The 15967-nt window shown below is 56.9% G+C and overlaps 1 protein-coding gene, 1 long non-coding RNA gene and 2 pseudogenes across 2 annotated transcripts in view; 1 reads left to right on the top strand and 3 right to left on the bottom strand.

The window, feature by feature from the left end:
• The window catches only part of LOC137464052 (uncharacterized), a 103666-nt gene extending 89372 nt beyond the window's left edge, over positions 1–14294 (bottom strand). Inside the window, exons 1-2 of the long non-coding RNA XR_010994061.1 lie at positions 13679–14294; positions 13319–13383 (exon numbers count right to left, since the gene is read on the bottom strand). This is a non-coding gene — a long non-coding RNA (uncharacterized lncRNA). The remainder of the gene's footprint in view (positions 1–13318; positions 13384–13678) is intronic.
• The window catches only part of LOC137464036 (zinc finger protein 208-like), a 1110012-nt pseudogene that overhangs the window by 94050 nt on the left and 999995 nt on the right, over positions 1–15967 (top strand).
• Positions 1–15967, bottom strand: part of LOC137464035 (zinc finger protein 850-like) — a 1110255-nt pseudogene that overhangs the window by 102712 nt on the left and 991576 nt on the right.
• Positions 2148–6636, bottom strand: LOC137464067 (serine/threonine-protein kinase pim-1-like). Its single transcript, XM_068175383.1, is given in 9 exon segments — positions 2148–2210; positions 2389–2444; positions 3438–3606; positions 4467–4544; positions 4546–4670; positions 4955–5131; positions 5362–5731; positions 5961–6011; positions 6097–6636. Coding segments are annotated over 9 exon segments (1629 nt in total).

Here is a 15967-nt window from a genome sequence, read left to right as displayed (position 1 = left end):
CCTGTCCCACCCCCTAAAGTCCCAGCCCCCGTCCCCGTGTCAGGCTCTGGGGTCGATCTCGTGGAACATCCTCTGGGGGAGGCTGCGGCGCCGGGGGCGGGGGGACCCGGGGGGACAGGGGACCCCGCTGTGCACGAGCAGCGTTGGACTTCTCTGGGGGAACTGTGAGGGGGGGCTGGGGTGGAGTGACCTCACACAGCCCCTGTGGTGTCACACACCCCTGTGATGTCACACAGCTGCCCAGTGATGTCACAACCCACTCTCTGTTGTCACAGAGCCACCCTCTATGATGGCAGGATCTGCTCTATTGCCTTATACCCTTCTCTATGATGTCACAGCCTGCCCTGGGATGTCACAACCCCCTCAGTGATGCCACAAAACCCTCCCTGTGATGTCATGCTGCCACTCTGTAATGTCACAGCACACACTTTGACCTCACTGCCCGCTCTATGATGTCATACAGCCATGCCATGATGTCACACCCTGCTCTGTGATGTCACACAGTCCCCTCTGTCATGCCATAGCTGCTTGATGACCTCACACTCTGTGATGTCATAGCCCAGTCTGTGACCTCTCACAACCCACTCTGTGCAGTCACACAGCCCCTCTCTGACATCACAGCTGCTCTGTGCCTCCGTGACACAGCCACAGAGGTGCTGCTGTGACACAGCCCCCTCTGGGACACCCCACAGCCCCTGCCAGTGCTGAGCCCCTGTGAGCTCTGTCTGTGCCCTGCTCGTGTCCCTGGGATGCCCTGGCAGTGCCCCAGCCCTGCTGGGCTGTGCACAGGAGCTGCTCCTGGCCAGAGCTGTCTCTCTGCAGCGCTGCCCTTGCCAGGAGCTGCCTCGGGGCCAGGAGCCTGGCCCAGCTCAGCAGCACAGACACAGCACCAGGACTTTAATGACCTCTGGGGCTTTGGTGCTGTTTGCATCAGACCCAGTCCCTTGAAGTGTGCTCAAAGAACTTCTCAAGAACTCAAAAAGTCAGATTCAAAGTCCAAACTTTCTTTAACTGTTAATGGGTTCCACTCAAGGACACAATTCATATCAAAGTGTCCCCAGGCCCCAGGCAGAGCAGAGCACTGGAGGCACTGATGACAGGTGGGGACAAACAAGGCAAAGGTGTCTCTGGCGCTGAGCAAACCTGGATGTGTTTCAGGAATGCAAAGGGCCAAGGCTGAGCCCCAGCCCCTGGCAAGGCAGATCCTGTCCCTCCCTCCTTGCTCAGGGCTCTTCCCGGGATGGGCACTGCCATGTGGGGATGTGCCATGCCAAGGGCAGGACCATGGGGCGGCCCCTGCCAGGCTGCTGAGCAGGGACAAGGAGGCCATGAGGCCCCAGGGCTGCAAGGGTCACTTGTCCCCTTGTGGCCTCAGGCCCAGGGCCAGCAGCCATGGCCAAAGGGCTGCACAGGTTGGCTCTGTCAGGGCCTTGCAGCTGCTGCACATCCCTGTGCCCTCTGCAGCCCAGGCTGTCCTGCGGTGTCCCTGCCCTGGCCTCTGTCCCTGCAGGCTGTCGTCATCCCCCGGCTGCCCCACCTCGCTGGCCCCTTCCTTTGCTGACAGCTCTGCCTCCTGCCTGCCCCTGCCTGGCCACACAAAGCCTTGGCCTTGGTGCCCAAAGGGTTCATTCCATTTTTACCGTGCCTGTGAACTTCCAGCACAGGAAAAAGGCATGCAGGGGCTGCTTTCCCAGCAAGGATGGCTGGAAGAGAAGAAGAACACATCTGGCTCAAGGGTGCAGTGATAGAGAAAACAAGGACTGAATCTGGGAACTTGGGGTGGGATTTATGGAAATGGGTAAATTGTAATTGGCATTTAGCGACTGTATATGAACAACACACTGGTAGAATTACATGTCCACGTCAGGTTAGGATTTATCCCTCACTGGGCCTCAGGCCTCAATAAATGATCCCCTCTTAAATAGCAAATTAGTGTTAAGGAACCTCATTCTGACATTTCGTGTTTCAGAAACACGTGGCTTTTGCTCCTCTCTTCTACCTGAGAGCTTCCTGGGCAGGGGCAATTCTTCCAATTGCATCGGCGAGGCTATGGCTCGAAAGGGCAGCGAGCAGATGGATTCAGCTTCTCCTGGCAGCCCCTGAGATGCCAGTTGTCATTTGTGTGCGCCGAGGATTCCGCTTCAGACTCAGAACTTGCGCAGCTGCTCCTCGGGCGCTGCTCGCACGCAGGCACAGCGGTGCTGCAGCAGCTGTCCCACACACAGGGAGGGCTCTGGAGCCTCCCCAGGGCCACCAAGGAGCGGAGGAGGGAATGTGCCCGGCATCTGCTGCAGGACCGTGGGGCTGCGGGGCATCCTTGGGTCTCTTGGATGGGGGAGGGAGCGGGGCAAACGGAATCCAGATGAGACAGGGATCAGACAGCCCCACGCCAGGCAGCGTTTTCTCCTCTGAGAGCTCCTCCGAGCTGAGCGAGCTGGTGAAGCCTGCGGAGCAAATGAGACCCGGGAGTGAGGGAAAGGCTGGCTGGGAAGGAGTCAGATAAACCCGTGTGGGCATTTCCCTTTCCAAGGGGCTCCTGGGCAGACAAAGGGGACAAGAAGGAGGCCCCACCTCATGACATTCCCTTTTTTCCTTCAGGAGCTCTATTGCAGTCACTGCATACAAGAGTTGACTTGATCCCCTTGATGCCAGGGAGCGCCAAGAGCTTGAACCTCGCTGGAGTCCAGCCCTGCCTGCCTATCACTGAGCAGAGGGAAAAGATGAAGAACCTGGGCAGGGCTTGAGCCAAATTGGCATTTTGCCACTTGTTATTTCCTCCCAGCTTTTGCAGCAGGGCGACAACCCCATGGCTGCAAACCACTCCCTTTTGCAAGGCAGACGTGGACCTCGCTGGTAGCTCAGGGCTCTTGAAGGGGCTGCTGCAGTTGGCAACAGGAGCTGTTGTTGAACTTTTAACATTGCTTAACCCCCCCTGCCAAATGCCATCAAGTGGCTGAGGAAGGACACAAAAAGATTAGCCTGGAGGAAGGGAGGCCAAAACCTTGGAAAAGGATGAAAGAAATGCTGTGATCGTGACATGACAAAAAAAAAACCAATTTATTTTTGACAGCAAATGAGCACCCGCTGCCCTCCAGCCCTCCCAGACTGGCAGGCCGAGCGGAGCCGTTTCCATGGCATGAGGTGCTGGCAGCCTGCGGAGAGAAACCAGAGAGCCACGGTCAGTCACAGAAGGCTCCTGTCCCCCTGTCCCACCATGGCCTGGGCCTGGGCCAGGCTGCTGGCTGTGCTCAGAGCCCAAACCTCCCGAGCCATTCTCTGTTTCGAGAGAAGGGCAGCGTGGCAGGCCATGTTCCACCTCCTCTGCTTAAGCACAGCACAGCAGCCTCCTCAGCAGCTGTAAGGGCAGGATGCCCGTGTGCCTGCTGCCCTCTGCCCGAAGCCCTTCTGCCAGCCCAGCTGTGGAGCCGGGTGCCCACCTCTGGAGACCTGCTGCCAGGAGAGGAGCCGATTTCGCACGAGGTCCTCGTTCTTCTTGAAGGGGATGTCCCCGCAGACCGTGGCCCCTGGGGTAGCGCTGGCACTGGAGGTGCTCCACGGACGGTGCAGGCGCTTGCCCGTCCGGTCTGGGCACCAGGTGTAATCTTCCTGGGAAAACAAAGAACAATTTCATGAAATCAATTCTAAACAAGACCTGGAAACAAGAAGAAGCTACAAAGCCTGTCACCGTTTCACGGGCCTGAGGAGGGTCTGAGCACTCCATGCGAGAATTAAACCTGTCCATGGGTGGGGAAAAACCCCACCTTTCCTGCCCTTAAACGCACCCCTTCCTCAAGGGCCTACAAAGCAGATCAGCTGGGGCACGGCTTCAGAACCCGTCCCCCTCTGCTGCCCCCATCCACATGGATGGATGCTTTGTCAGGCTGGCTGCCCCCGCCCCAGCCCATGCCAGGCTGGCTGGCAGAAGCTGTCAGCAAGGCCAGGAGCCGGCTCCCCTTCCACAACACCCGTCCCCTCTCCCACCAAAAAGCAGCTTGGCGGCCGGGGGAAAAATTAATATTCCCCAGGGCCGCCAAGCGGGGAACCTACGGCGCGTGGCCAGCCCGAGCCCTGCCATGCCTGGAAGCTCGAGCATCCCTCCGCCCCTGCGCCAGCTGGGGACTCATCTTGATTTCATCGGGGCACAGAGCGTGTCCTCCAGGAAGGGGCCGCAGACAAAGCCACTCGGCTTTGCCCCGCCAGCGGCCAGCTCGAGGATGGGGTTCCCAGCTCCACGTGGTGCTCCAGAAGAACACGCCAGCTGTGCCTCGGCTTGCGGGCTCATCTCGATGCCAGTGAGCTGCAGGGGGATGTTTCCCCTGTTCCAGTCCGTGGCACCTTCACTGCACTGCCACCACTTCTCCAATGGGACGGGTAGCACTGAGACGCTCCCTCCACAACTTGCCGGGGACCAGAGGAAGCATCTCCTTGGCTGCGCTCTCTCCTCCGGGCCGCGGCCACAGGGAAACGCTCCGGGGTTTTCTTGGAGTGCCACGAGACGTGTGCAGCGGGTACTTGCTGGGCTCCTGGATCCTACTGAGCAGAGGGATGGATCTCTGCTGTCTCCTGGGCCAGGCAGGGCTCCTGCAGCCAAGAATGCTCAAAAAGGTCTTCCAGTGATGGCCTGTCTGCGGGTTCCATGGATAAACACCACCTGATGAGGTGCTGGCACTCTGCAGAGAAACCAGAAACCGCCACTCAGCGGGACAAGGCTCCTGTCCGTGCTATCCCACATTCCACGGTGCCCAGGCCACACTAGGAGTGCTCGGAGCTGCAGCCAAAAGCTTCCCATTGATCCTCCCTTCCGGAGGAGAGCAGCACAGAGGCACACGTGCCACCTCCTCCAGCTAACCCAGGAGATCAACCTCCTCACTAGCTGCTGGAGCGGGACGCTTCTGTGCCAGCTGCCCCCTCCCAACCCCGTTCTTCCTCCCGAGCCTTGAAGGCGCATCCCCACCTTGAGACACCCGGGGCGGGAAGAAGAGTTGGCTCTGGACGATGTCCCTGTTTGTATGGAAAGGAAGGTCCCCGCAGACCAGGTCATAAAGCAGGATGCCCAGGGACCAGATGGTGGCTGGCTGGCCATGGTAGCAGCCAAACAGGATCCACTCCGGTGGGCAGTACTCCGGTGTTCCTATGGGACACGGGCACAGCTCATCAGGCCCATGCTGCTCCCTCCCTCCCTCCCTCCCAGCCAGCTCCCGTTCCACAACAGCCAGCCCCTGCCCCGCCGAAAAGCAACTTGGCTGCAGCCAGCTGAAGAAGGATTCCCCCTCCTGCCCTTTCTCCCTGCCTCCCTCTTCCCCCTCTGCCAGCAAAGGGGGGAACCTCTGCTGCCCGGTTGGGCCCCGGCTTTGGGCTCACCTGACATCCGGGTGTAGAACGTGTCCTGGAGGATCGTGCCGCAGCCGAAGTCGATGAGCTTGGCCTCGCCCGTGGCCAGGTCGACGAGGACGTTCTCGGCCTTGATGTCGCGGTGCAGGACGCCGCGGCTGGTGCAGTGCCGCACGGCCTCCAGCACCTGGCGGAACAGCCCCCGCGCCACGGGCTCCGTCAGGAACCCCCGCTCAGCCAGGAAGTCCCAGAGGTCCTGACAGCGCTGCGGACGCTCCATGACCAGCGCGAAGCCGTCGGGCAGCTCGAACCAGTCCAGGAGCCGCACAATGCCGCGGAAGCCAGGGCACGACACCATCCACAGCAGCGCCAGCTCCATGGGCACAAGGGCGCCGTTGTGCTGCGGGGGGACCGCGATGCCCTCAGCGGGGCCGATGCTGCGCCGCGCCTTGGGCATCCCCTGCCCGGCCCCAGCGCCGCTGGCCATTGCCCGGCCCGGGACGCTGCGCGGCCCCCGCTCACTCCCCGCTCGCTGCCCTCGCAGCGTTCCGGCTGCCACCCTGCCGGGCCTCGCCTCAGCCCCGCCCGGCACGCCCCGCCGGCTTCTCCCGCTGGCCCCGCTCACTCACCAGCCGCGCCCACTCCGAGATGCGATCGCGGTGCACTCGCTTGATGGCCACCTGCAAGCCAAGGCGAGCGCCGGGCTGAGCTCCCCGCCCGCCGCTCGCCGCCCGCCGCCCCCTCCGCTCCGGCCCCGTCTCTTACCGGGGCGCCGTCGGCGAGCCGGGTCCCGGAGTAAACGCTGCCGCAGCCGCCGCTCCCCAGCAGCGGGCCCTCCCGGTAGAGCTGCTCCAGGGGAGGCTTCTCCGCCCGTGCGGGCGGCACCGCGCTCCCGCTCTTCTGCCCCGGGAACCCGACCGCCCGGCGCGCTGCTGCTTGCCGAGCCGCCCCGGGCTGCGGCGGCTCGGGGCCGGCGGCCAAGCCAAGCAGCGGCGGAGCTCGGAGCGGGGAAGCTGCCTGCGATGCTGTCGGGGCCGGGGCGGGCGCGGGGCGGCAGCGGGGCGGCTGCGGGCGGAACCGCGGGAGGGGCTTGGTTCGGGGCCGGGGCCTCGGCCGGGGCCGGCCCAGAGCCCGCACCAGGCGGAGCCAAAAGACCGCGCTGCTCCGCCAGCACCAGAGCAAGAGGCACTTCCAGAAGTGCCACAGCCAGTACGGAGAGAGCCCGGCCGAGGCGGCTCCGCGGCGGGACGGGCAGGGGCGGGCACGGGGCGGCCCCGCCGAGCGGCGCCTTGCGGGACGCGGCATGAGCCGGGCTGGGAGAGGCAGAACACGGACGGGACGGGACGGGAATAGAGTGAGTGTGAGAGGGAGAAGGGGATGGGGAGCGAGTGGAAAGTCGAGCGGAAAACCGATCGAGAGAAGCGCTGCTGCTGCTGCTGCTGCTGCTGCTGCTGCTGCTGCTGCTGCTGCTGCTGCTGCTGCTGCTGCTGCTGCTGCTGCGGAACCGCCGGAGCTCGCGAACGTTCCTCCGTTGCCTCCGCGAACCCAACGGAGGAGCTGCCGCGCGCCCCGCGGAACGAAGGAGAGAAACTAACAAATAAAACCCCAAAGTAATTCCTATTCGAGAAGTAACCAAATCAAACAATGTAGCAATAAAGAAGCGTGTTGGCTTGTGGCTTCTTTCTTCTTTGGCTGAGACGAAGCATTTCATGGGGAAGAATTGCCTCTTCAGACACTTTTGCAAGAGTGGACAGGAGTGGAGCATTTAATTTTCGAGTAGAAAAGGGAAATCGTATCAGTAATGTCATCTCTTTTCATCCTCGGTTGAGACAGTTGCAGGCTGCCAAAAGACACGGTCTGCAATGTGGAACTTGGGGCCAAGATCCTTTTTCTGCCAGAGGATGAGGAGGGGAAGTATCCCAGAATCGTGGAGTCGTGGCATGGTTTGGTTTGGAAAGGATCTGAAAAATCACACGGCTGCAACCCCCCTGCTGTGGCTGGGGACCCCTTGCACTAGCCCGGCTTGTCTAGAGCTCCATGCAGCCTGGCCTTGAACACTGTCAGGGACGGGACAGCCACACCTTCTCTGGTCAACCTGTTCCAGGAGAGACTTTTTTCTGAATTCCTTACCTAAACCGACTCTCTTTCCACCTGGATCCATTCTCTCTTGTCCTGTCCTTGCCTGCCCTCATACAAAGTCCCTGTCCATCTTTCCTGTAGCTTGCCCTCAGGTACTGGAAGGCCACAGTTGGGTCAAGTCTAAGTCTCTTGCCCAGGTTGAAGAAGCCGAGCTGTGTCAGCCCTTACTTGCAGGAGAGAAGTGTTCTAGATATATATTATAATATTGGCTTTTCGCAAATATTAAAATGGATTTTATATATGTGATGTTAAAGTAACTTTGTTCCAAATATATAGTTTTAAATTTTGTTGTTAATTAGGCTTAGACACAGTAGTGCAATAGCTGATGGAAGTATGCTTGTGTTAAAATGCCTGCTTGGATGGGATAACATCCAATGAACACAGGATGAGCACACCTGTACAGATCTGCCAACCATCAGCACTCACCGTCTGAAGGCAGTGCGGATCAAGGCCCGAACTGGAAGGGATAAAGAGAAGGAGCCAAACCCCAGCCAAGGAACACGCATGCTCTGAAAAGGCAGACCCAAAGAGGGGCCATGTAAAATAGCTCCTGGAAAATGTAAACTCGTTTATGGATATGCATAAGGGGCTATGAATATGCAACAGGCTGATGTAAGGGAAAAGGTATTTAAGGGGGATCCCTGAAGGTAACAGGGTGGTCTTGGCTGAGTGCCAAGATGCACCCAGCCATAAATAACCTTTGCTCCATGGTCCTTGTCTCCTATTGTCCTTTATTAAACTTTTTACATTTTCACAGGAGAGTGAACGTGTTTTTCACATGGACTACATATGCTTATACAAATTCTAGGAAGACTAGTAATTTTTTCTACAATAATTGGGTTAATCATCACAAACGAACATCCATTTTGCAGCATCTCTAGCTAATAGAAGTTGATTCAATCTTCTTTCTTGATTCAGTCTTCTTGCAGTCTTCAAAGCTCTGTTTGTTCTTGCCAAGGCATTCTGATTATCAAATTTTTTATGCTAATCAGGTCTGAAGTACATCAACTCACTTCTGTCCTGGCAGCATGGGCGTGTCAACTCAAGGAGGGAAACACTAACTGAGAGGATTACAGTAAGGTGAAGGTAGACTCAGCCTCCGGTGACCGAGCTACCGGGTATGATCTGTCAGATCCCCTTGAAGGTACCTCTAGTATGAATGCTCAGGGAAGAAAGGATAACCAGAGCTAGAGGGGCCCTGCCTCGAGCCAAGGAGAGGCACGGGAAAACCGGATCTTTGGTCAGTGTAGATCCGATGGCCTGGCACATCAGAGCCACAAAAATGCGACACCTTAGTTGATACTGGAGCGCAGTGTCCCCTGATACCATCGGGACATGTAGGGGCAGAACCTGTTTCCATTGCTGGGGTGACAGGGGGATCACAGCAATTGGCCCTGTTGGGAGCCGAGGTGAGCCTGACTGGGAAGGAGTGGCAGAAACATCCTATTGTGACCGGCCCAGAGGCCCTGGGTATTCTGGGCATAGACTTCCTCCAGAACGGCTACTACAAAGAACCAAAGGGACTCAGGTGGGCTTTTGGCACAGCTGCTGTAGAGGCAGAGGACATTCGGCAATTGAACACCTTGCCTGGACTGTCAGAGCATCCATCTGCAGGAGGACTCCTGAGGGTGGAAGAGCAGCGAGTGCCAATTGCCACCTTGACCGTGCATCGCTGGCAGTATCGGACGAATCGAGGTGCTGTGATCCCCATCCACAGAATGATCTGTTAGGTGGAGAGCCAAGGGATGGTCAGCAAAACCCACTCACCCTTCAACAGTCCCATCTGGCCTGTGCACAAGTCTCAATGGAGATTGGCTGTGGACTATCGTGCCTTGAATGAAGTGACTCCACCGCTGAACGCTGCTGTACTGGACATGCTGGAACTCCAGTACGAGCTGGAGTCCAAGGCAGCAAAGCGGTACGCCACTGTTGACATTCCCAACGCGTTTTTCTCCACTTCTCTGGCAGCAGAATGCAGGTCTCAGTTTGCTTTCACCTGGAGGGGCGTGCAGTACACCTGGAACCGACTGCCCCAGGGGTGGAAGCACAGCCCCACCATCTGCCATGGACTGATCCAGGCTGCACTGAAAAAGGGTGAAGCTCCAGAACACCTGCAGTACCTCAATGACATCACTGTGTGGGGGAACACAGCAATGGAAGTATTTGAGAAAGGAGAGAGGATCATCCAGTTACTGCTGGAAGCCAGCTTCACCATCAAGAAGACCAAAGTCAAGGGACTTGCCCGAGAGATCCAGTTCCTGGGGGTAAAGTTGCAAGACGGATTGTGTCAGATTCCCACTGAGGTCACCAATAAGATCAACACGGTGTCTCCACCCACCAGCAAGAAGGAAACACAAGCTTTCCTAGGCACCATAGGTTTTTGGAGAATGCACATTCTCGAGTACAGCCAGATTGTGAACCCTCCCTACCTGGTCACCTGCAAGAAGAACCATTTCCTCTGGGGCCCTGAACACCAACAAGCTTTCGCCCCGATCAAGCAGGAGATTGCTCAGGCAGTAGCCCTTGGCCCAGTCAGGACGGGACCAGAGGTGAAGAATGTGCTCTACTCTGCAGCTGGGAACAATGGCTTGTCCTGGAGCCTTTGGCAGAAGGTGCCTGGGGAGACTCGAGGCCGACCACTAAGATTCTGCAGCTGAAATTACAGAGGGTCTGAAGCCAAATGCACTCCCACAGAGAAGGAAATCTTGGCTGCCTATGAAGGAGTTCAAGCTACCTCCGAGGTGATTGCCACAGAAGCACAACTCCTCCTGGCACCCTGACTGACAGCACTGGGGTGGATGTTTAAAGGAAAGGTTCCCACTACCCTCCATGACACTGCTGCCACATGGAGCAAATGGATTACTCTCATCATGCAGCACACCCGGACTGGAAACCTGAATCGCCCTGGGATTTTGGAGATAATTACAAACTGGCTGCTGGTGAGAACTTTGGTCTCACTGACGGAGAGCAGCAGGAACAAGTGACAAGGGCTAAAGAAGGTGCACCATGCAACCAACTACCAGCAGAGGAAACTCAATACGATGTTTTCACTGACAGTTCCTGTGGAATCGTAGGGATGAACTGGAAGTGGAAAGCAGCCGTATGGAGCCCCACACAACACGTAGCACAAGCTACTGAAGGAGAATGTGGATCAAGTCAACTTGCTGAAGTCAAGGCCGTTCAGCTGGCCCTGGACATTGCTGAGAGAGAGAAGTGACCAAAGCTAGACCTTTATATGGATTCTTGGATGGTAGCTAATGCTCTGTGGGGCTGGCTGGAAAGGTGGAAAAAGGCCAACTGGCAGCGTAGAGGAAAACGTGTCTGGGCTACTGATGAGTGAAAAGACATTGCCTCTTGGGTAGAAAATGTGTGTGTGAAAGTCTGTCATGTAGATGCCCATGTCCCCAAGAGTCGGGCTAATGAGGAACACCGAAACAAGGAGCAGGTAGATCAGGCTGCAGTGATAGAGGTGTCAAAGATAGACTTGGATTGGCAACATAAGGGGGAGTTGTTCCTAGCTCGATGGGCCCATGATGCCTCAGGCCATCAGGGCAGAGATGCCACCCACAAGTGGGCACGAGACCGTGGGGTGGATTTAACCATGGACAGTATTTCTCAGGTTATCAATGACTGTGAGATGTGTGCTGAGATCAAGCAGGCCAAGTGAGTGAAGCCCCTGTGGTATGGTGGGCAGTGGTCCAAGTACAGGTATGGGGGGGCCTGGCAGATTGACTACATCACACTGCCCCAGACATGCCAAGGCAAGCGCTACGTGCTCACAATGGCAGAAGCCACCACGGGATGGTTGGAGACCTCCCCTGTGCCTCACGCCACTGCCCTGAGCACCATCCTGGGCCTTGAAAAGTAAATCCTGAGCAGGCATGGTACCCCTGAGAGGATTGAGTCTGACAACGGGACTCATTTCAAGAACAGCCTTATCAACACCTGGGCTAGGGAACATGGCATTGAGTGGGTGCACCATATCCCCTACCATGCACCAGCTTCAGGCAAAGTGGAGAGGTACAGTGGACTGTTAAAAACCACCTCGAAAGCATTGGGTGGGGGATCTTTCAAGAACTGGGAGCAGCATTTAGCAAAGGCCACCTGGTTAGTTAACACCCGAGGTTCCACCAATGGAGAGGTCCTGCCCAGTCTGAGTCCCTGAATATAGTAGACGAAGATAAAGTCCCAGTGGCACATATCAGAGGTTTGTTAGGGAAGACAGTGTGGATCAATTCTGCCGCGAGTACAGACAAACCCATTGGTGGCACTGTCTTTGCTCAGGGACCAGGTTGTACACGGTGAATAATGCAGAAATATGGAACAACACGATGTGTACCTCAGGGAGATCTGATTGTGGGGTGAGCCTCATATGCAAATATCACTGTTGGCTGGATGTTACTGCCACTGTCTGTACATTAAACCAGACAGACCTGAGACAGATGGAAATGTGTGAATGCTGAAGGTTTGAGCAAGAGATATAGAAGGAAATGTGTGTCAAAGGTTTGAGCAAGTGAGATGGAAGGAAATGTGTCTGAGTAAGTGAAAGATGGAAGTTTTTACTTGATGAAGTTTTTACATGACGTTTGGTAGTTATGTTGACAATTCGGAGATAAGGGGTGGAATGTCCTAGGGTGACATTATGGTGCTTGCATCCCCAATTGTGTGTTCTGTTTATGCTTGATGTTATGTTCTATGCTTTCGGGACTGGCTCCGAAAAGTGAAGGTTTGTTTTGTCTTTTTATCAGCCGGCTCACCTTCCCTCACAGTTTGTGTCTAGGAGAGAGGCTAGGGCTTGCTGGCTTTCTTGCTTGCTTGCTGGCTTGCTTGCTTTCACTTTGCTCTTGCTCCTGCTTTTTGCTTTTGCCCTTGCTTTTGCTTATTAGTTAGTTTAGCTAGGCAATCCAATTTCTTCCCTGGACTGTTTTTTTTCCTTTACCTTTCCTGAATACCATTTGAACCTGCTCAGGACTGGGACCTGGGAAACACCAAGAAACACCAAGAGCCAGCATTTTGTGACCTGCAGCAGCTATCCCCAGTGCCGGAGACCGAGAACTGGGCAACCACTCCCAGCAGAGACTTTCTGAATTTGTCACCTCTTCAGTGTGGTGAAAGAGTTTTTGTCATCTGGTGTTGTTCATTTTTTGTGCTGGGGAGTGCTTTGCCTGCTCAATAAACACGTTGTTTCCACTACTCTCTGAGGAAATTCTTCCCGAGCCAGGTGGGGGTGGGGCTGTGGGGGTTTGCTTTCTGGGGGCTCCTTCTGGACGTTTTCTCCCAAATTTGCCCAAAACCAGGACACATTACTACATAAGCAGGCTGTTCTTTGGTGAGATCCAGCAGGGCCCTGTCCAGCCTGTGCTCAGCAAACTGACTGGCCATGAGCCACTGGTGGATGTACCTCACCATGGCAGGCACCTGGAGAAGGCAGGGGGAGACTTGGAAAGCTGCCAGAGGGAGGAATGTCCCCAGCTTCCCCAGAGAAGTCCTTCCCTTCCCACCACACTGCCATGGCCTCAAAGGCTTCCAGTGACCAGTAGGCATGGCTTAGGAGGCCAAGCAATTCCTGGGAGTATCAAACCCTGGCCACAGGCTGCTTACTTGCTTTGGATTGCAAAACCCCTCCTCTACGAGCATATCCAGCAGGGCAGCACAGGTCTTGGTTTTGAAGATGTGCGAATATGCTCTGAGCCCTGTGCCCATGGTGCTGCTCTCTTCCTCCCGAATCCTTTTGATGAATTTGAAAACCAGCTGTAGGAGAAAGGCAGGAAGCCAGGGATGCTCCAAGCGTGGTGCTCGGCTGAGCGGTGACAGCAGGCCCAGCCCAGCTGGGGATGGCGGCAGGTACCTGCGCTGTTCTGTGGAAGAGGCCACGGGTGTGTTCCTGCTCTTGTGTGCGCTGCACGGCTGCACCTGGCAAAGAGCGAGCGCAGCCTGAGCTGAGGGGCTGCGGGAGAGGCCGGAGAACACAGCCCAGCCCTGCGCTCCCCAGGCAGGGACAGCCCTGGGATGGCCCAGGGGATGGAGCACGGCTGTGGGGTGTCTGCCCAGCCCCTCTTTAGTCCTGTCCATGGGCAAGTGCCCAGGGGATGGGCTGGGATGGGCTGGGATTGGATGGGATGCCATGGGATGCCATGGGATGCCATGGGATGGGATGTGGCCAAGCTGGCTGCAGCCACCAGCCCAGCAGCCCAGCTCTGCCACTCACCCTCCTGCTGAGGCTTGAACCACACCACCTCTTCAGTCTCCTGTGCTGGGCCAGCTCCAGGGCCTTCTTCCTCTCCTCCACCCAGGCCAGCTTGGGCACTCTCGTGGGTCTCTGCTCCATGTCAGTGACTGGATTTGTGGCTACTTGCAGGAGAGATGCCTCGGAAAAGCTCCGAGTCAGCAAGGCCTGCAGTCATGCCTGGAAGGCACCTTCAAGAGAGAAGCCTCAGGAAGGCTACAGGACAGCAAGTCCTGCACTCTGGTCTTGAGGGCTCCTGCCACAAGGACAGGAGACTCCTGTCGAGGATTGTGGTCTGGCCTCGAGGGCACCGGTGGCAGGGATGGGAGATGCCTCCAGGGCACCAAGTCCCACGGTCTGCCCTCGAGGACACCTGCAGGAGAGCAGCCTCGGGAAGGCCACGGGTCACCAAGTCCTGTGGTCTGGCCTCGAGGTCAGCTGCAGGAATAACGCCTCAGAAAAGCTCCGGGTCAGACACGAACGAGTGCGCTGTGCGGGGGCTCCTCACGGCACCGCTCTGTCCCGTCCTGTCCCGTCACGTGCTCCGAGCACTGTGGCGTGGTCTTGTCACCGCCAGCTCCTATGTCACCCCGTGTCACAAAGGGCCCTTGGACACGCTGTCCCGTTCCATGCCACGGTGACCGTGCTGCCCCGTGTCACAAAGGGCCCCTGCACACACTGCCCCCTGCCCTGGGGCCAGCCCCAGCCCACCCAAAGTGGCTCAGGTTGGAAGGAATCCCTCACCCCAAGTGTCTAAGACAGCCCGACAGGATCTTTGGGAATGGCTGAAACCATCAGCAAACGCTGCCCTGCTCTGCAGGCTCGGGGCAGCAGAAGGAGCCCGCAGGGCTGCCGACGCAGCCGTGCTGGGAAGGGCACGGGGCCTTCCACAGAAGCTGGCACGGCCTCCTTGGGACACGTCCCGGCTTGTGGCCATCCTAAACCCGCGGGTGTGACACAGACAAGGAACGTGTGGGCCATGGCAGGAATGCTGCTCTGACCCCTGGGGCCCGGGGAGCGCTGACATCAGCAGGTGTGGCACAGTCCCTGCCCAAGCAGACCTGCCACCCCCCGAGCCCTGGCAGCACCGGTGCTCGTCTCCTGCCCCAGAGACCTGTGCCCATGGGGGGCTTCTGTGCCAGAGGGGGCCAAAGGCCACGTGCACTGGGGGCTGCGCTCCTGCCTGCAGGGGCTGTAGGCAGGAGCACCTGGAGCAACGCTGGCAACACTTGGTCTCTGTCAGAAGCTCTTACTCCATGCTGAAATTATTTTCTCATTGCAGTTACTGCCTTCAGCACAAAAACACCTTAGCGGTGAAGGCACAGAATAGTCTTGCAAGTAAGAATCCTCAATTCAGGAAAGCTTTACTTCCCATTGCTTGACTCAAGTAGTTCCAAAAAGTTGCAAACTTCCCAAATGAATTGGGATGGCCTGAGGAGGTGAAGAATTGGAATTTTGCTTCCCATCTCAAAGCAGCAACTCATTTGCCTTAACCTCATCCACTGAGGGTCACTTTACAGAACATAACACTACACAAAAAAAGGGAAAAAACAAGGGCCATTCTTTGGTTTTCTATGAACGGATGATAATATCCTCATTCTCTTAAGGAATAAAAGCTCTCAAGAAATCAAAGTCCACTCAGTGTTAGAAAAGTAGCTCAAAGAATTGAGTAGATGGCAAAAGGGCTAATCCTCCCCCTGGTACAGATATCTGAGTGGCCAGTAAAGTACAGCTCTCCCCTCTTGTTCCCTGCAGGACAATCAGGACCATGAAGAGGAAAAGTCACAGATATTCCTTCTGCCCTCCCTAACCAAAGCTGTGCCAAAGTACAGATGCTGCCTTCAAACTGACTCAAATTCCAGCCTAGACCTCTCACCTTCCAGACAACTCCTTCTCCAACACCCCACCAGCACCAAGCCCCCCAAACTCCCGCACAGAAGCCCTCAACACCCCGCCAGGAGCCCCAGCTGTCCCCGTCCCTCTGCAGAGCTTTCCCACCCTCCAGCAGACGCCCTGGTTCCCTGCAGGTGCCGTGGGATGGCACTCAGGAGGATCTGCTCCAAGGCCTTCCCCTGGAGCACGCTCAGGCTGCCAGGCCTATGGATCCTGGATCATCCTTCCCACCGAGCCTTCCTGTGCACGGCTGCTCCATTTGCACCTTTGCGCTCAGCTCGGACTTCTCCACTTCACCAGGAGTGCTGGGAAAGGATGGAGAGCAGCCTGGCAAGCTCTTTCTGCAGCTCCCTCTTTACCCTCGGGGAGGTAGAACAT

Source organism: Anomalospiza imberbis, chromosome 35 (assembly GCF_031753505.1).
Source record: "Anomalospiza imberbis isolate Cuckoo-Finch-1a 21T00152 chromosome 35, ASM3175350v1, whole genome shotgun sequence".
Taxonomy (NCBI): Eukaryota; Metazoa; Chordata; class Aves; order Passeriformes; family Viduidae; genus Anomalospiza; species Anomalospiza imberbis.
This window is presented reverse-complemented; position numbering and strand designations above follow the sequence as displayed.